Source organism: Candida parapsilosis, contig 005807, assembly GCF_000182765.1.
Source record: "Candida parapsilosis strain CDC317 annotated contig 005807".
Lineage (NCBI taxonomy): Eukaryota > Fungi > Ascomycota > Pichiomycetes > Serinales > Debaryomycetaceae > Lodderomyces > Lodderomyces parapsilosis.
Genome location: NW_023503280.1, coordinates 1,301,255 through 1,321,191, shown reverse-complemented (window position 1 = coordinate 1,321,191; position 19,937 = coordinate 1,301,255). Strand labels below are relative to the sequence as shown.

The 19,937-nt window shown below is 37.2% G+C and overlaps 9 protein-coding genes across 9 annotated transcripts, besides 1 other annotated feature; 4 read left to right on the top strand and 5 right to left on the bottom strand. All coding sequences in view use genetic code 12, as the record gives it.

Annotated features, from left to right (window-relative positions):
- Positions 1–57: 57 nt before the first annotated feature.
- On the bottom strand, positions 58–1,379 carry CPAR2_805830 (uncharacterized protein; the record flags this gene model as incomplete). The annotated part of the gene is made up of 2 exons (XM_036808474.1): positions 58–1,203; positions 1,362–1,379. 2 exons carry the CDS (start codon positions 1,377–1,379, stop codon positions 58–60), a joined length of 1,164 nt encoding a protein of 387 aa, XP_036665207.1.
- A 797-nt stretch (positions 1,380–2,176) lies between these two features.
- WSC1 (Wsc1p) lies at positions 2,177–3,631 on the bottom strand (the record flags this gene model as incomplete). Its single annotated transcript, XM_036808473.1, has 1 exon — positions 2,177–3,631. The coding sequence occupies one exon, from the start codon at positions 3,629–3,631 to the stop codon at positions 2,177–2,179; it is 1,455 nt and encodes a 484-aa protein (XP_036665206.1).
- Positions 3,632–5,637: 2,006 nt separating this feature from the next.
- On the top strand, positions 5,638–6,582 carry CPAR2_805810 (TFIIH complex subunit; the record flags this gene model as incomplete). The annotated part of the gene is made up of 1 exon (XM_036808472.1): positions 5,638–6,582. One exon carries the CDS (start codon positions 5,638–5,640, stop codon positions 6,580–6,582), a length of 945 nt encoding a protein of 314 aa, XP_036665205.1.
- Positions 6,583–8,217: 1,635 nt separating this feature from the next.
- CPAR2_805800 (glucose-induced degradation complex subunit) lies at positions 8,218–10,038 on the top strand (the record flags this gene model as incomplete). The annotated part of the gene is made up of 1 exon (XM_036808471.1): positions 8,218–10,038. One exon carries the CDS (start codon positions 8,218–8,220, stop codon positions 10,036–10,038), a length of 1,821 nt encoding a protein of 606 aa, XP_036665204.1.
- A 2,103-nt stretch (positions 10,039–12,141) lies between these two features.
- On the bottom strand, positions 12,142–12,777 carry OPI3 (bifunctional phosphatidyl-N-methylethanolamine N-methyltransferase/phosphatidyl-N-dimethylethanolamine N-methyltransferase; the record flags this gene model as incomplete). Its single annotated transcript, XM_036808470.1, has 1 exon — positions 12,142–12,777. One exon carries the CDS (start codon positions 12,775–12,777, stop codon positions 12,142–12,144), a length of 636 nt encoding a protein of 211 aa, XP_036665203.1.
- Positions 12,778–13,522: 745 nt separating this feature from the next.
- Positions 13,523–14,326, top strand: CPAR2_805780 (uncharacterized protein; the record flags this gene model as incomplete). The annotated part of the gene is made up of 1 exon (XM_036808469.1): positions 13,523–14,326. The coding sequence occupies one exon, from the start codon at positions 13,523–13,525 to the stop codon at positions 14,324–14,326; it is 804 nt and encodes a 267-aa protein (XP_036665202.1).
- An 837-nt stretch (positions 14,327–15,163) lies between these two features.
- On the top strand, positions 15,164–16,153 carry CPAR2_805770 (uncharacterized protein; the record flags this gene model as incomplete). The annotated part of the gene is made up of 1 exon (XM_036808467.1): positions 15,164–16,153. The coding sequence occupies one exon, from the start codon at positions 15,164–15,166 to the stop codon at positions 16,151–16,153; it is 990 nt and encodes a 329-aa protein (XP_036665201.1).
- A 338-nt stretch (positions 16,154–16,491) lies between these two features.
- Positions 16,492–16,587, top strand: a tRNA (tRNA-Val).
- A 467-nt stretch (positions 16,588–17,054) lies between these two features.
- Positions 17,055–17,405, bottom strand: CPAR2_805760 (uncharacterized protein; the record flags this gene model as incomplete). The annotated part of the gene is made up of 1 exon (XM_036808466.1): positions 17,055–17,405. The coding sequence occupies one exon, from the start codon at positions 17,403–17,405 to the stop codon at positions 17,055–17,057; it is 351 nt and encodes a 116-aa protein (XP_036665200.1).
- Positions 17,406–18,478: 1,073 nt separating this feature from the next.
- VMA5 (H(+)-transporting V1 sector ATPase subunit C) lies at positions 18,479–19,618 on the bottom strand (the record flags this gene model as incomplete). The annotated part of the gene is made up of 1 exon (XM_036808465.1): positions 18,479–19,618. One exon carries the CDS (start codon positions 19,616–19,618, stop codon positions 18,479–18,481), a length of 1,140 nt encoding a protein of 379 aa, XP_036665199.1.
- Between the last annotated feature and the right edge of the window lie 319 nt (positions 19,619–19,937).

Sequence of the window (19,937 nt, the reverse complement as noted above, 5' to 3'; positions counted from 1 at the left end):
TTGTGCATGTACAAAATTAATGATAGAATTCATTCAATTACGATTTAGTTAGCCACCTCAACGCATGTCAGTTGGATCCAACTCATCATGATCGTTGGAGTTACGTGCTTGCCATGTAGATTCTTGTGTGTTTTGAGATTCTGTAGTTGTCGAGGAAGCATCGGCGACAGTATCGGCGGCTGCAGCTGCAGGGGTAGCAACATTTCCGACTGATGGGTTCAAGATCGATCTCTCCAATTGTTTCACCTTGTAGTAGTCAACAATACTCTTTATGATAATGAATAAGCCAAATGAAATCAATCCATAAGCAATATAAGGAGCAGAAGTGTTGCCATATTCAGAGCTGTCAACCCCACCACTGCCATTAACATCAGAATTGGATCCGGTGGTATCTGAATTTTGAACAAAGAATCCCAGAGCAATATAGGTATCGATTTTGCCAGTAATCTTGGCACTCTTTTCAATTTCGTAATCATTAGGATCAACCACTTGAATTTTTTTGGGAATTTCCTTAGCATTCCCCACAAACGTAGGCAAGATGTCCCATCCATACATTACCAAGTTAACCCCCAAACCTAAGCGAGACCCTTGTTTAGCAGCATGCGATGTATGTAACAAGTAACACAAGATGAATCCAATAAATTGAAATGCGACCGTAACCAATGCATTCCAGATAAAGTTAGCAATGTTGCCCACCGGTAACCCTTGAACAAATACTTCATCTTCAAACATGGGTGATATCATAGTTGTTTCCCAATACTCGGGGCTGTTATCCTGACTGGCTTCTTCATATGTTGGTGGATGCAATTCACGTTGTTGTTGTTCGATAGTTGATGCTGTATCTGGTTTCGCCATCAAGTTTTGGAAAACTCCATCTGTTCCTTGGCCAATAAATCTGCCGGGTCTGTTGGCTTGCATTCTGCCTGTTTGTAATCCATTACTAAGTCGTTCATAGGTTTGTTTTACGGGTAGCAAATGGTTGATGACTCGTATTACTCGTTGTTTGGGTGTAAGACGTGGTGGTATTTGTGATTCCAAGTCATTGTGGTATGGTATGGAGGAGGACGACGACGAGGAGGACGACGATGGCGTGGTGATGGTGGTGGTTTGTTCTGGGAGCAAATCCAACGTCGATTCTTGGCGCCTGCTTGAGCTGCCCGACATGTCACTATTATCCTCTATGTCTTCACTATTCCTGCTCAACTGTCAAAATGTGTTAGTAATCAAAATTGTTTGGATTTCATGCGTTGGTAGGCGCAGTTAGGGTCCAAAAGTAAATCCGATCCCCGGGGGAGACGGAGGAATGTGAATACTCTTGCTTATTTACCCACATCGTTTCCCCTATATTGCAAGTAACGTACTCTTTCATAATGCGTCATTATTTGACTGTATAAGTTGTTGTATATTAAGGTGTGGTTAATAATCTCTCGTGTAGGTTAAATTTAGAACAGCATTTTTGTAAAGTTTGTCTTTTGGTCTTTTTGTCACTTTCTCGGTAATAACATGGAGCTACCAAATTTTAATCTAGAAACAGAAAAAAAGAACACATACAATCACATACTACCACGATTTGCAACCTTACATACTTCAAAACAAGTCGAAAATTCCAATGCAAGGTAACAACGGAAAAGGCATAAACACGAATAAGAGTAAAGTAAAATAAAATTAGCCTAAATTCTGAAATAGAATATATATATATATATATATATATACATATATACATGAATCATTACTTACATCAAATAATGAAAAAATCCTCCCCCAATTGTCGTCCATTCAGTGAAACATAAAAGCATGCGACAAACAAACAAAACAAACAAGAAGGAACCAATGAACTGAAAATTAAACAACAACTAAAACATCATGATTTGTCAAAATGCGAAGCATGGAGGAGCAAAAAACATGTGTAAGAAACCAAAACAGTGTTGTACACGTTTGTGGATCTTGCACTTGTCAATGAAAAAAATTGAAAAAAAAAAAAAAAAAACATCAAAAGAGTGTGATCAATAAACACCTTCAGACTGTATCTTTCATTCGTATGCTCTCTCCTCCATTCCTGAAGCTTCAACCCAATAATAAACGTGAAAAAATAAAAATAAAAAAAAAAAAACAGAAAGAAAGTATGAATCCATCCAAGAAAACCTCCCAACGAGCATAAGCTATAAGCTAATCAATATCAGCTTTCATCAGGATTGGCCACTTGTAAAACCTTGCGAGTATAATCAGCAGTTGCCTCATCCGCCAAAGATCCATCTGATAATCGTTTTCTTCCCATCATTATTGGATTTAATCTAGGATCAACAAACTCGTTTGCGCCACCTGCCGCTGCTCCGGCTCCGGCTCCGGCTCCGGCTATTGCACCACCATTTACTTGATACTGTCGTATACTTGGGTTTCCTGTAGTTGTAGATGAAGTGTTATTCAGTACCAATTCGTCGTCTGGATGTTGGAATGGGTTAACCATTGGCATATCCAAAGGTGATGGTTGTTTTTGTTTATTATTCTTTCTTGATCCCTTGTGTGATCCAACAGTTCGTGATATTGATCCTCCTATTCCTCCAGCGGCTCCAGCTCCAGCTCCAGCTCCAGCTCCAGCTCCAAATCCTCCTCCAGTGACTGGTTTTTCATTATAGAATCCTTCTTCATCGTAATCGTCATAGTCATCTTGAGATCTTCTTTTCCTGATAAAGAATATTGCCACTCCTGCTAAAAGTAATGCACCAACAACTCCTCCTACAACTCCTCCAGCAATAGCACCGACTGAAGATTTGTTACCTCCACTTGAATTTGAATTTGAGTCGGAATCTTTGGTATCACTGGAAGATGGTGATGACGAATGTGAAGTTGATTCAGTTCTTGATTCTGAGTCAGTTGATGATGATGATGTTGTTGTTGGAGATGATGAGGATGTCGATGATGACTGTGTCTTTGTTGATACACTCTTAGTTATAGTGCTATAAATAGCACCGCCATCATTGTCACTAGAACTAATAGTTGTAGTAACCACAATTGAGCCAGGGTTAGTGGTGGTGGTTTGAGTAGTTGCAACTGAAGTTGATTGACCTGTAGTGGAAGAATTGTTGTTGTCATCGTCATCGTTATCATCATTCGATGAGGAGCTGGCACTGTTTCCACCGCCTATAGTAGATGATTGTTGATTGTTACCAATTGATGGTGAGGTCTCGCTATCTCCATTTTCAGTTGATGAGGGTGAAGACAAAGTGGCGTCTGATGAAGAAGAATCATCATTGCTATTATAACCTTCACCATAAAAGACCGAATAATCACTTGATCCACCACACATTTCTGAATCATAACCAGGACAAGCAATATTACAATTGGACGACCCATCTTCTTTATAAGAACTTGAAGGTAAGCTTGATAAGCAAATGCATTCTTTGCCCTTTATAGCAATATATTGACTATTGGGGCACCCAATAGAAGAACAATAGCCCGAAGATTGAAATTGATAATCACCTTGTGAATCGCCATTGGAAATTTGTGAATAGCAACCAACCAGTTTTGCAGGAAGATACCAAGCGGCATGAACGTGTGATATATGGGAAATGAAAAGTAATGTGGTGATAAGCACAATATTGTGGTGGATATTCACCAACAACGAATGAAACATTGTTTGTTGTTTGAAGTAACTTAATAAAAGGGAAAGGGGGATATCTGTGTGGATGTAAAGCTGCTTTGAACTTGAGTAGTGGTCAAAATAAGTTATGAATAGTTGGATTAAAGTAAAGACTGTGTTGAAGTAGCAGTAGTAGTATCAATACCCGCGGTTTAAGCTGCTAGCTGTTTGTTTCTAACTACTATACTGTAGTTGTTGGGTTGAGTAAAAATGAGTGTTGTTTAAAAAATATACCCAATGTGATATGTAATGTGTAGTAGTAGTAGTAGTAGTAGTAGTAGTAATGAGGGTGTATGGTAAGTGTGGGATGTATAGGGTATGTGTTGTACGTAAGGTGTGGTTGGTTTGCTTGGTTTGCTTGGTTTGCTTGGTTTGGTTAGTTGGTTTGGTTGGTTTGGTTGGTTTGGTTGAGTAATTTTAAATTATTGTCTCCTGTTTTTTTTTTCTTTATTCCTTTCTCTAAATCCTGAGTTCTGTCTGTTCGTCTGTTTATTGTCTTTTATTGTCTTTTATTGTTTTTATTTTTGTTAACAAAAGAGACGAAAAAAAAAAAAAAAAATTTTCTTCTTCTTCTTCTTCTTCACTTTGTGTCTTAATATATTTGGAACTATTTGGTCTTTTGAAGGTTGTCTAATGTTTGTTTGTTCTATAGAAGCAGAAGATTGTTCTATCACTACTAACTATGTTCTACAACTATTGAATTGTGGGTGGTGGGAGGAGTGCAGTCATCTGTTACATATACTTCTGTTACTACGTCTGTTACTACTTCTGTTACTACTTCTGTTACTACTTCTGTTACTACTTTAGGCTAATTCCAAACCATATTCAGTGTATAACTTGTAAACAAAGTGTAGATCTGCATATATGTATAATGTAGCATACAACCAATCTGTGATGTAGTACAGAGTCAGGTGAGAAAGTAGTGTACTTTTGTAACATAGATGTTATACTTACTGTGTTCAATGTACAGTCTATATTATCAGTGGGTAGAGAGTTATGTATGGTGCAATGAAAAGGTTTTTTCTGTATTTCCCAAGTTTGACGCGTAATTTATTTTTTTTTTTTTAATTTAAATTTTTTCGTGTCTTCTTCTTTTGGTTTTTTGTGTTTGTTTCTAAACCCCCTTTCAAAAGAAACAGACACACTAACACTAACACTAACACTAACACTAACACTAACACTAACACTAACACACACATCTAGATACATTATACACATAATGTATGGGGTGTGTTTTATCTATAGAACATTCATTGTGAAAGTTCTAGAACTTACTTAGTTTGATCCAAAATTGTATACATATATATACCTATATATATATATGTATGTATATATGTATGTATATATGTATGTATATATGTATCTTCTAAGACTATCAGTAATAAAACTCATAAAAACTCAAACACAATGGGATATTATCTATTGGGATTATGTTATTATTATTGTTTCTCCTTTGTAAGGACTTGGAGCTAGGTAAGTTTTTTATCACTGCTATATACATTTCAAAAAATTACACCTCTTGAAATGAACACACTCACTCTTATATACATACGATTGGTTTTGGTTTCTATTAGCAGTTCCATATCAGCCTATCAGCTATGCTCTATTGGGTCCACAACGTATATTAGATCTTGATGTCCATGTAATAGAAGCTGCCTTTCGTCTAGTTACTTGTAAAGGAGTGGCTCATCCTTCTACTCCTAAGAACAGTTCAGTTCAAACGTCACGATTACGTTCCCTCAATGAGATATAAACAAGCATGAGCTAAGTTACATGTTTGTTTCTCTTGTGAAGCAACTCAATGCATTGTGCTCCTGAAAGTATCACCAATCTAATCACCACAGACGTTGCATGAGCAGTAAAGTAATCTCCCCACAGGGGAAAAAAGAAAACAGAAAAAAAAAAGAACATCACAAACTTTCTCGTGTTATCGAAAGCAAGCATATACCAAGCAATTGCAAAATTAGCAACAACCAACAATACATCCTACTTTATTCACTATGCTGCGGCCACAGTCACCGCCTAGTCCAACTCATCCTGCTCCCAATGAAGAAATCAAGCCAAATAGTCTACCGACAACCCAACTACAAAATGAGGACCTTGATTTGAATCCAGAATTGTATGACGATAACGATGATGATGATGATGATGATGATATGACCATAGAACAAACTCCAACTACAAATGAACAATTACCAATTACTAATAATCCACAACAAGAGGAAACCAACTATAATAGTTTAATGGCTGACTTATCTGATCTGCATGTATTTTATAATGTTGATTTACAAAATATCAGACAAATTACTCTTCCATTTGATGAAGAATACCAACTACTTAAATCCAATGTCAATACAACCACCACCACCACTACTCATAATAGATTATCCTCACAACAACAATCGAAATTCATTAGTTATATCGATGACCAATTACTACAAATTCAACGTAAATTCATCAAACAACAATCAACAGAAGATTCAATCTATCCTTTTACTTTGTTAATTAAAGATTTAGATTCTGTATTTGATATTTTATGGGTATCCATAACTCAAAATAGCCCACCTAGTTTTGGACAAGAGGAGTACTATATAAAAATATTGGGTGATTTAGAAGATTATGTTGCTCATTATACACCAATATTTGATACCAAATGGCGAATCAACTCCCATAACCAACGAGTATTGTACGTTGTTGATTTTAATCAAATTGTTACTATTTGTAAATTTTTACTGAAGGTGGATTTACAATTGAGTTTTTTGAAAACTGATTTCGCGGTGTTTAATCTGACTCAATTGGTTCGATTGAAGATGATTATTGAACGATTGAGGTTGCAGATTATGCCGAGTTTTGAAATAGTGGCACAAGTGCCTAAATATAGAGACGTGTTGGAAGTGGAAGCTAGTAGGATATTTGAAGGAATATTGGAAAGATTAAATGAGTAAAAAGAAGGGGGAAGGGGGGTTTAGATGTTTCGGAATGGATGCATATGAGTGAGCGTGCTGTGAAGCAAAGCAAATGGAGCGATAGAGGAAAATTAAATAACCTTACCATGGGGGACACACTGGTATTTATTCAGGGAAAGTTTGATATACCACCACACTCACTTACTCATTGCAACACTGACAATGTTGTCCCCATATTCAGTGATCAATATAGTTTCTTATCATTTACAGGAATACAAACAATCTCCTGCTGTCTGTGTTTCCATTTGAGAGTGAGACTCCTTCCTCGAGCCCTACTTCAACTCTTGATGATTAGTCATGGCTGTGTCTGAATAAAGCCAACAAAAGGTTCAACAGTAATAGAGGAACTTGATAATTCTCGGATTAAATGGTTTGTTGTATAAGTTTGTTTTAATGCAAAGTTTAAAAGTTTGCAAAAAAAAAAAAGAAAATTGAAAATTGAATTACCGTAAAACGGAGTATAGAATGAAAAACCGGACAACAAGAAATAAATGAAACCAGAAAACACCCTCAAGAGGTGGAAGTGAGGCTTGGGTAATCAAAAATGACGTACTATACTTATATAAATGTGGTGAATAACTCCCTCACTTTAAAAGGCGTGTTTGTTTACAAATAAGGGTATGATTTTTTATTGGTGGCTGTTATGAGGACGAATCTCAATCTTATTGTTATTGAACATCAACGCGTCTGTTGTGTTGTTAATGAGTTTGTACTATGATGGCTGTTTGTTTATATGTTTGTTTATTATATAGAACGTGATACGTGATAAAGAGATGGCAGTACATGATCGATGATTGGCTGTGCACAGGGGATATATATATATATATATATATATAAAAAAAATGAAAGAAAATCTATGTGATTCAAAGTTGTCTCTCAATAATGGGTTATAATTGGTTATAATAGTTTTTGTGTAATGTGTAAGATGTATAGATAGTGAATAACGATAAATCCGTAATCATATTTACACAAAAACCAGAGACCTTTTATCCGAATGTGTGTGTGAGAATGAGAGTCATTTTTGACTTTGTTGTTGTTGTTGTTGTTGGTTTATGTTGCACTTTTCAAAATTAAACTATGAGATCCATGTCACTTGCAAAACATCAAAAAACTATTCTACAGTCTCTGAGGCGATCTATAGTAGTAATAATAGTAGTAGTAGTAGTAGTAGTAAAGAGCATATAAGATCATACAAAACAACCATACAGTTTTGAACAAGATCAACCCAATCTTTTCTCTCTCTTGACTAGTAAATAGCTTATTAGTGATTTATTGTATTCCGATGATGCGCAATTTTAAAATTTTATATATTCACATGAGACAATATACAATATTAAACACACATAGCCATATCTTTTTCATATACCCAAACCCAAAAAAAAAAAAAAATAAAAACAAAAAATTCAAACTTAAAGTTATATATCAACTTCTTTCTTTAGACCAAGTTATAGGTTACTTTTCTTCTGTTCCCCTTACCATCTACCGTGTTTTAATTCCACTTCATCTGTCAGATACAAGCTCATCAGTACCACTGCAAACAAAATCAATCTTCAAGTACAGACAGATAAGGAGCCAAGAGCAAACTAAAAAAAAAATAACCACAAATCATCAAACATGCCAACAAATCATCCCATCAAATCACAAGAGGAGTCTAGAACTTCATCTTTATCACCATTAGCTCTGCCACACTCTCCTTCAGCAAACGATCACCAAATAATAGAAGACGAAGAGGGAGGGCTCCTTCATCATCAACGAGAACAACAGCTGCAACAACAGCTGCAACAACAACGAGAACAACAACAACAACAACAACAACAACAACAGCAACAGCAGCAGCAGCAGCAGCAGCAGCAGCAGCAACAAGAGCAACAGGCACAAGAGGAACAACAACGTCAACAGCTACTCAAATTACAGCAGATACAGCAACGTATTGAATCTAATAGAGCTAGACATTGCGAAAGTGATGATGCCATGCAACAATCTGCGCAACAGCTGTATCTCTACCATAATGATCCCTGTACTATTCAAGTTAATCAGGGTTTGACTAGTGGTATGATACCCCTCAATAACCTGAATCATGATGAAGTTGATGTCAACAATATTCAGGGACAGTGTAAACGTCCGGCGCTTTCGTGCAGAAATACCACCACCACCATTACCACCACCACCATCACCACCACAAACACGAACACAAACACTGCCACCTCCACAACCAACGACACCACTACTAATGAGGGTACACACGATTTTAATTGTCCAGTTGCAAATCACAAGTCGGACACATTACCACCTCAATGGTCAAAATCGTCAACAACGAAATCCACAAACGATATGAGGTCTAGTCAACTACATCCATACCTCAGAAATATGGCTGCATTGAAGCAAAAACAAAAATTCAGCTTGGACCATTTTGACAATAACAGACGTGTAATCAAATCCACAACGCATCATCAGCATGCCAGCCATCGCCCACTTAAACAACCACACCAGTCCACGCCTACATTTTACAACGCTTACCTCCAACCAAATGCTCAATTTATTGGAGAGCAACAATCAGGTAAATCGAAATTCAGAATAAAGGTTGAATTTAAAACTGTTGATTTGAAAAACTCTTTGGTAACTGGATTCTTGCAAATAAATGGACTAACTAAAGACCATCAGGAGATTGTGACGTATTTTAGAGGAGAAATCATCAATAACCCCCTTTTCAGCCAGCAACAACAGTCATCATCGTCGAGTTCAGGATTGAGTACCACATATAACGATGAATACAAGAGATACTCATTTATGGCTGAAAACAAGAGTTGGGGATCATCAACAGAGAATGACTTAGATCATTGGCAAAGACTCACAGGGAGATCGTCGCCTATTATACCAACATTCCCAACTTTACCATATCCAGCATATTCCACCTGTCCCTATGCTGCTGCCGCTGCCGCCGCCGCCGCCGCTTCTGGTGCCACTACTACTACTACTGCGGCGCACAATTCTTCCTTTTCGATATCACGATCGAGAAAGAGTCACGAACAAAGTGTCGAATTCATGAACAAATTGGCCAAGATTTATCGAGGACAATGCCAAGATGACACTGACAATAACCATCAATACATTTATATGAGATGGAAAGAGGAATTCTTGTTACCAGATTCAAGAGTGAAGCAGATACCCAATGCTTCATTCGAAGGGTTTTATTACATTGTTTTGAATATTGGTGATGGACGTGTGATGGACCAGGACAATTTGGACATGGACATGGACATGGATACAGACATCGATAAGCAGGGCAATTACAGTAAGACAAACAGTGGTACTAGTGGATCAAAACCAGGGGATATCAATGGGTTGTATTATCACATTTCGTCGGAAAAGTTTCAATCCTTGTCATTGAATCATGTTGATAATCATGGGGTCTCGAGCACATTTGACTTCAATTGAGGTTGCTTTTTTTCGGGGGCGGAGATGGCGCTATAGTCAAAGATGCTCCAGATGAGTTGAATATTGTGATGGGATGTCTTTTCGGATATATGATTGGATACAGGTGGTGGTTTTGCATTCTTTACAGAGTTCAGTTTAATTTTTTTTTTCAGTTCGTTTCAATATTGTTTTACCATTGGATGTGTAACTCTGCGCAATCTTTGTATCTCTAATCAGTTGTATAGCTTGCCATGCTAGTTTGGTCCTTTGTTGGTCTGTTCAAGAGTATACACAGTTTCTACATCTTCCATCCTAGGCAACAGAGATCGCGGAAAACTTAGAGAAGACTGTATACACTTCCTCTTTGGTTCAAGAAGGGGGATGTGTGGACACCATCACTGAGGTCAAATTTTGCAACCACTGAAATCGTGCGGTTTGACCTGTTTTCCCTCCTCCCCCTTTAAAATCGCGGAAAACGGAATGACAATCTAACAACAAAGAAGAGCCCTATAGTTCCAACTACACCAATCCAATGGCCTTCATACAAGGTATTCTGGTATATATCATGGAACTGCATTGGGTCTTTGTCGATTAGTTAGTGCAAAGTACATTACTATCTCAATCGATTAGGCACATTGCAACAAGGTAAAACAAATCACCACCATTACAGTTTATCACCCTCACCCAATTTATGCATTGAGAAATCAATGCAATAGAGTCTGTATCCATCTCGATTTTTTTTGTTATCTGTCTTTGTATGTCTAGTTGAGAGCCAGCTTTGCAAAATAAAAATTGTGATGTGGTATTTATACCACTAACCAACACATCAAGATCGAATATTATGCAAAGTTCTCATTTGGAACTAAAAGTCAAACTGGTTGCTCTTGGTCACTTGAGCTGATTAGGTGGGAAGTTCATCTTCAATCTCCCTTTGGATACATTCATTTAAAATGAACCAATTCTGCTGAGCATACGAGATAAATCAAGTCAAGAGCGGTTTGCCCTACAATTATTGCTATTTCAGTGAGAGCACTTGCTTTATTAAGTTGAATACACAAGTCATCCATTGGATGAGAAGATCAAGGAAGGGGTAGTAAGTAGTGTTTTTGGTCAATGTAAACATAAAAGGGACTTATCAACATTTTTATCATTTTTAGGAAACAAAAATGGATAAGCATTTGGAAATACCTGATGTATTTTATAACTCTTGGAGTTTTCTCAGAATATAAAGTTCATAATATGTGAAAATTTTCGTTAGAGGGGGTTTTAATAAAATGCTTTCAAGAAGGGGAGGGAAGAAATTTGGAATTTGGCTGCCAAAACCTTTTACACCACTTTCTGATGTTTCCTTCTTTTCGAACTCCAACTACAACACTCAAATATTATAGTTAAAATCACATTTACAGAGCATCTGTCACTGTCACCTCCATTATGTAATAATCAAAGGAGCTATATTTCAAATAGGAATCATTCGGAGATATGTCAAGGAAAATACCTTGGAGGGTAAAACACAAGAAATACATTTGGATAGATCAGGAGAAGTACTTTTATTCAACTCACTTGCTAAATGTTTTCAGGCTCTCCTGAAACTTTTAAACATTTGGCAGGATAACCTTGGCTTGGTTACACGCGGTCGAGCTGCATATCTTTAACCCATACTATGTCTCCTAGTGGCATAATCTGTTTCTACCAGCTTGCTCATATCATTTAGGGATACTGGTTTGGAAGGATTAAATTGGGTATACGAGGAAGTAGAATATTAGAGGAAGAGGTGGGAGCATGGGGAACTGTACGATATTAACGGGGACATGGACTGGGGGCCCACATTATAGTATATGATTTATAAGGTTGTGTTATAGTCAGTCTATCATAGTTTCAACTTCTCTATATTTATTGCTTTCCTTTCGAATAACATTACAAGCCTCATGTCTCCAGTTGTGCCGTTCTCGTCTTACTCCAGAGGATAGATACTACAAGAATTGGTCAAGTATGAGAAATTTCGTCTTACAAGAAGTCTCTTTGGTTCAAAATCTTCAACATATTTGTACATTTTATATACAGCTTTTCAATGAAGCAAAACTCTTTGACACATCAACAAGCTAGCAGTTGTGCCTCTTCTCTGCTCTATTCCAACTTGGCTCTATTAGCATAAATCTTTGCAGTGAATGGTTCTTCAAACAACAATGCAATTTTGTACATTACAAACACAAACAAAGTGATTGCCAACCCAGCCGGTTTACCGTACCACAAGGCTGTACCCAAGAAGCACAACGTTGATCCATTATACATGGGGTTATCATTAATATTGAAAGGAAATCCAGTGACTCTTTCCTTCATCAAGATTCCAAAATAATCACCAAGATAAGTACCAGTTATACCCAATGCCCACATTGACGACAACACCAATACATTACCAAACCCAAAACTAGCAATTGCCACTGCTTTAATGACAACAGAATCAATCAATGGCTGATAAGTTGGTTGATTCAATAACAAATTGTGATATACTGAATCACGATAAATTCCCAAGGAGAAAATGGTCAATGCCAAAAGATAGCATCCAATCTTGGCTGAGCCACCAGCTAATTTAGTCAAGAAATGGGTGTTGTATTCTAAACGTGCAACTGTGTTCCAAAAGATTGGATTGAATGCAATAGCGGCCAAGGTAAAGTAAAATTGTTCATTGAAATTGATATAGTGGGGGAAATTGCGTAATAGGAATTGAAGGTCCTGTGATAACGTAGATAAATCCAATGACATTGTGAGATCGAAATGCTGAGTAGTTCTTGGGGGGGGAGGGGGGGTGTGTGTCTGTTGTTGTGAATTAATTGACGTTAGAAGAGTAAGTTTGTGTGGGTGAAAAATTCAAAGAATTGAGCAACAGACAACAATTTAATTTTTGCTGCAGCACTTACTTTACTTTACGAATCTTGTATCATATAACCATAACATAACAAAAACAATGAAAAACTTTCAAAAAAAATTTTCAAATTTCCAAAGGATATTAGATCAATTGGTTTATTCTTACAATTATTAGTACTATCTGTCCAAGATACAAGCTTACATACACCATTTCTTCATGATTGGTGGTTTGAGTTAAGCTAAAATTATCACATGCAATTTGTTTACACCCAACAAAGATTTCGATAATAAAGTAAGTTACACATAATCGTGTTTTGTGATTCAGTAGATCGAGTACTACAAGTTAATTGTACAAGGATCTGTTCCGGCACGTTGGTCTCATGCGCCTTGGATAGCTTGAGCTTGTCTTATTATGGAACGACTGCTCTTGTATAGCTCTATCTATAAAACAGTTGCATCATCTCTCTCCCCCTCCCCTCCCCCAGAATCAAATTCCTAAAAGAGGGCACAATTAAAGCTATTTAATAGTGTCGCACTTTTGAAAAATCGACATTGAACCATTTTCGACACTGCCATTTCAAATTAAAAGCACAACAACTCCAACTCCATCTTTGACAAGCTGTGCATCCTCATCTACAACAGTATGGAGAAGGAATTTTCACCAATTACAATAAGCGGGATTGAGTATGAGTCGACACCAATAAAGAGACATGAAGATGATGACATAGTCGGTGATGAATTCTTAACTGCTAAGGATGAAAACACCACCATCTCGATTGATGATGATGATGATGATGATGGCGATGGTGCTGAAAAATTGGGCAATGACAATCAGCCACAAGTTGAACTGATAACTGTACTAAAGTCAACAGAGCTTTTAAATCCTGTGGATACGCGACATATTGAGAATATTTCAGTTCGGAGTCGAAAGTCTCAAACCGATGTACATCTGAGTAACAATACGCCAGACTTGAACGAAATGGATAATACTAATAGAATTTCAAATACAGCACTCAACCCCCAAATACCCCTAGCTTTGAGTTTGTACTTTCAACTATTGGTCAACATAATCTTGTGGTTATTTATGATCTACCTCATCTACATGTCCATTACAACCATACAATCTGATATCAACCTCAAGGTAGATGAGTTTACAATGAAAGTTCTTGAGGAGATTGCTCGATGCTCCAAAGAGTTTTCTCGAAACAAATGCCATCTACCTGATCGACCTTCAATTATGGATGAAGACTGTGATCAATTGGAGAGGTGTCAGAATCAAGATCCAACAAAGATTGCTAAACTGAAGGTGACGATTGAGTTAATTGCGGAAATCATCAACGCATTTGTGAATCGATTGAGCTATAAAAGCTTGCTCATTATGTTGTCTGTGTTGGTTGTATTCATTATTCATACCTCGTTGACGTTGGATAGACTTTCCAAGTCGTAGCAGATGCATAGACGATGCATCGATATAGCGTTGACACCATAAAAGGCTGTAAAATGATGAGAAAAATCAAGGCCACTTCATTTTCGAAATGGATGAAACGTTAGGGGGCTTGGCTTTCAAGTTTTTTGAAGATTTGTATCTATGAAGGGTTGGGCCAGGGCTGATACTTCCTTTACAACAAAGAGCTTTATCAATCATAGGGTACAGAGTAAACCACATGAATCGTGTTGTTTGGTCACTTGAGATGGTGATGGTAATGCAACTTACATACGATGAAGCTTTTTGGTTCAATGGAAGCCAATTCTATTGATTAGATGCTGCGGAATACTGTCTTAGTCAACCCTACTTATGCTCCGGAAGTAACTCCATCAACCAAGTCAATGAAGTGTTTTCAAACATCGAGCCTTGCTTTTGGAAATGCTAACATGCAATACCTCATTACACATTTCAGCTGATCCTAGACATTTCCTGCCATCGTAGTTATCTCAATGGAATCTAAGTGGAGGAATACAATAAATCTATCGGAAGTAAAATTTTAGATTCACCACAATCGTGCTTCTATAATGTACCTTGTGGGCTGGAATTGTGTAAAGCATTTCCTGGGATAATAGAATGGCTTCAACAATTTTCAACCTGTCCTTCATGTACCTCTCTCCCTACCTCATAAACAAGCTTTATTTTGCAACTCTCTAAAGCTCTGTAACTACGAAGGTCGTGTCGCCCTGTACAAAAAACCACTCCGCACAAAGCATAATAAATCTTCCAACACCAAATAAAACGTTTCCAAGTCCAAACTCAATTGACATTTGAAATTGACAGTTTTCAACCCAGAGAGAAATGAAAAAGTTTGATTACGATCCAGCTTCATTTTCTAAAACCACTTACAATATTGGTGGTATATCAGTTCATGTGTACAATAGTGACACCTTGGCTCCATACATTGAATCCTTCAATCAATCACTGGTTCATGTTGACGAGATTCCCATCAATGTGATTTACTTGATACATGCTCGTGGCAGAAGCTACAAGGATACTGAAGCCATTGGCTATAACATTTTAAATCAAGTTAACCAAAAGAGAAATCAACAACACAAGGAAGCTCCTTTAATTTGTGTTACTTTTGATTTGAGAAATCATGGTGAAAGAACAATCGATGCTTTCAAGAATGAGGATTGGTTAAAGGGCAATAAAACTCATGGGATTGATATGGTTAGCTCGATAATGGGCAATGTTCAAGATTTGAAATTGATTATTGATTACTTGCCTGATTACTTAAACTTGGAGTCGTATTTAACTAATGAATTCAAAGCCAAGCACCAACACTATAATATCAAGCATCGTAACATCATATCGGGCTATTCGCTAGGCGCACACGTTGTCTATCGTTTCGCTAATGAGTACCCTGACTTGGTATATGCTATCAATCCAGTTGTTGGTTGCGTTGACTTGACCAGTTTATTAATCAACCGACTCAAGGAAAATGATTTGTCAAGTGAGGATTACGACAAGAGATGGTTTTATTACAACTACGATGAGTTGAATTTGTCACCTGAACAACAAAAAATTGAGTACCCTGAACATTTTCACAAGACATTATCTAAACAAGACGAATCTATTTGGGAAAACTTTGCCATGCATTCAATCAAGATGTACGCCAGTTTTGGTCAAGAGGATAGGTTGGTTCCATACACATTGAGTTCGGTATGGTGCGATTCGTACTTGAATACCAATGATGATACACAAATTGTCGTGTATGAAGGAGTGGGACATGACGTTACCGAAAAGATGGTTGATGATTTTACTACGTGGTTAGTAAAGCAAATTTAAATCTAGTGGGAGTTGTCCCGTGAGCAGATGAATTTTTATAATTGAAAAATATGAGAATGAGACACCACTTTGCATTCCTAATTCTACCATATTCGTAGTCTATTCTGAATCTAGAGCTAACCACAAAGAGATGTTCATTTGCAAAAGCGAGGTATCCTATTCTTTAACAGCTGAATGAGCTTTCCATTGCCTATACCTCGTGAACGACGCTCTGCTCTGGTCAACGAAAAAGACGTTGTTCATGTTATTTGTATGTGACCTTCATGTGCATATCACGCTATAGTCATGTGAATTCTAAGATACTGAACGGTTTAACTGCCTTTTATTTTTGTGAAAATGGTTTAGTGGTGTAGCGGCTATCACGTTTCGTTTACAAATTAGTTTTCTGATTGTAAGCTCCGAAAAGGTCCCGAGTTCGATCCTCGGCTAGATCACATTTTTTTTTGCAAATTCAACATACAATTGCTGGTACTATCATATTAAACCTAAGCCATGGTTGCTGTCTAACCCCCTCAGTTTTTCTATATTCGTACAGATTGATTATTTGAGGTGGTAAGTATCGGCGTATTTGATATTTTACCTTTATTAACAAATTTGCAACCAAATTGTGTAAATAATCTAGAATTAATGTCATCTGGTTGGAAACAAAGACAAGGTTACCCACCAAGTCAAATTCTCAATAGTATTAAGTAGAGAGTAATCTCCAAAATGTAGAGAGCTGAAGATGACGCAATTACCAATCAAAAACTCCATTTTATATATGTATATATTCAAAAACTATACAAAAACACGATAAATAACTGTCTCATTCCTTTTGAAAAACCAAAAGGCACTAAAACATTGTACAGATAATTGTCTTAGTGACCAGCACTATGCAGCCATTACCTTACCTTCCTTGGCTCTAATCTTCTATGCTCTTTTCTGAAGAAGTGCTACCTAATCTTGCCCTAGGAGCCAAACTGTCATCCATTGCAGGGGCAGCTGCAGTATTCAAATCACCAGAACCAAGCTTCATTGTGGGTTGTGTCCCATCCAATGAGTTTCCTTGAGCACTCACAGAAGGTTTCTCTTGAGACGCTTCAGATGTAGACAACTTTCTAGGCAACCAGTAATTATTGTTACTTGGCGAATTGTGGTAACTGTAAAAGCTTCCAGTATTAACTTGTGAGCTCTGAGAATAGCGGCGTCTAGTGTGACCGCCATTGAATTTTGCACTTATTGAACTGAAAAAGTTATCAAATAAATCTGGCATATTTAGTAATTGTAGATTAAATCAGAATATGTTTTAATAAAAAGAAGAAGAAAGAGTAGAAGTGGAACTTTACATATTGATGAAGTGTGATTTGCTGTACGCTTTATATACGGTGGTAAAAGAAAGAGCAAGGCATAGTCATTCAGGACTAACTATGGCTCTTTCTGTTGTATACAGTCTTAGAGTGTTTTAGAATGAAAATATGCGGGGATTATTATTGCAAAAAGAAAGAAAAGGAAGTTATTGAGGGGAATTCTTTTATGCACAATTACATACTATTTCTCCCTTCCCCCCCCACTCCCATTACACTTTGATCATTTACTAAGAAGTTTCTAACAATCGTAAATGGCCCCGTATATATGATTACTAATCTTAGGTTTCAAAGGGTAGGGTTTCAGCCCTCAATGATGAAGCAGAGAAATGTATTCGCAACAAGTCTTTACGACCAAGTCCATTCCTGCTGCTCAATGTTGGATTTGAGATGCCGGGCTTGATACCTGTGAATGAATTTAACAAGCACATTAAAGATTCAGAATAGAAATTCGTGTAAAGGGTTGACACGGGTGGAAGCTGCAGCAACAGAAGTTGAGTGTTGTCAATCCAAGAAGTGCCAAACTGGAGCATGAATTCTAAAAGTTTGCCAATTCAAATGACATGCGTAATGGAATTGGATCAATGGACCTTGGACTGGGGTGCATCTGTCAATCCGTAACTTTAAACGACAGTGTCCAAATCATTAGACATGTGTCCACCACAAATCCCTTACATGAGTATAAGTGTTATGGTAAGGCGAAAATATATAGCCATTTCATTGAAACGGATTAATACCTGGTTTGAATAGGGAATGGAGTTGCTGCTTAATTCTAAAGATGGCAACTGTTCAAGTGACAAGATCCCACCATTGTACTTGTTGAAATGAGAAAAAAAGAACAGTTGGAAGTGGACAAGAGTATCTCTTGCTTAAGTTTCGGCAATTCTAATATGAAGAACAATTGAGTGAACCTGGATTCAAGAATGAATATTCATTTTTTATGCATCTATGTATATCGAGCTACATCAATGTAATAAAATCCCTAGACAATTTCAAACTCATATAATACGAATGGCTCATAGTCAGTGTCAACCAAGGAAGCATATTCGTGCAAGTTGGCTTTATTTGAATATCCATCACCTCCAAGGTAACCAAACTTTTCAATCAACTCCTTCTTGGCTTTACTAACGCTCTTCAAGTTTGAGCCTTCAAACTTGATCAAAAAGTTATCAAATTGTGGTGGTAATCCATACCTCAAAACGGCCTCAACATAAACTCTAATAATTTTTATATGGAACCAACTGGCAAAAATGTCCAGGTACGCCGTCTTGCTCAATCTGATGAGTTCATTTTTCAGTTTCACTTCAGCTGCTTTTGTAGTATCAAACTCTTTTCTTAAATTATTAAGTACTTCATCATCATAAACAAAATCTGTGCGAGGATGCCATTTGCGCTCTCGTGCATTATTTATAAATTCTTGTTGATACTTTTTGAACAAAGTCACAGCAAACAAGGTAAAGTCCTTATCCTTCTCAATCACCTCGGCTGATCTGGGTATGACAAATGGAGTCAATGTTTCATAATTGTTTTTGAAATCAGACACAATACTATTGGGTACCGCAATAGGCAAGGTGATCAAATGTTCGGAGTCTTGTACAAATTGCTCTGGCTTGACAATATCATGCAATGACTTTATTGATAAATCACCATTCCTTTTCCTATCAGCTGCTAAAAAATTGGATTTGGCTGTTTGATAAGCTTGATACGAAGCTCTAACATCATTATCCAAAGCCAATGCCTCATTGGCAATAATCTTGACCAATTGACTAATTGGTTTGTCTAATCTATACTTGGATGTGTTCCACTGAAAGTTTTGCACATAGTCAAATACTGATCTTGATTGAACAATACGAGAATTGGTCTTGGAATCATTGACACTGTTCACGATATCAACCACTTTGGCCACAGATCCACCCAATTGCTGATCAATCTTGCTAATCTCTTCGCTTTCTTGCACAAGCGAATCCAATGTACCACTTTGAAAGTCAGGAACATTTAACTTGAACAAAGGTTGTTTACCACTGTTTAATGATTGCTCCAACCATTGTTGAGCATTTGTAGATTGGGGTAACGATAGAATCAAGTATTCTGCAAGAAGAGGTTGTTGGTTTCCAGATGACATTTTGGGGGTTTGCACTAGTTGCTCAACTTGGGGTGGGGGAGGAGGATGGGATGTTTCAATGACGAAGTCTCTCACTCTCTCTGTTGGCTCAGAATGGGCACAAAATAATGGATAAGATTCGTCGGTAGACTTCCATTTTTTAGCACTTGTACACGACTTATCATAGAAACGTGTATAATGGAGAAGCACAAGTACAGGTGTGACCAAATGAAGACACTGAACCACGACGTCTCTTCAGTTATCACAACTGGCTGAGTAACGCATATATTGGTGTTCCTTTTCTCTCCTTATTGTATTCCAATGTGCAGAGCTTCCCTTT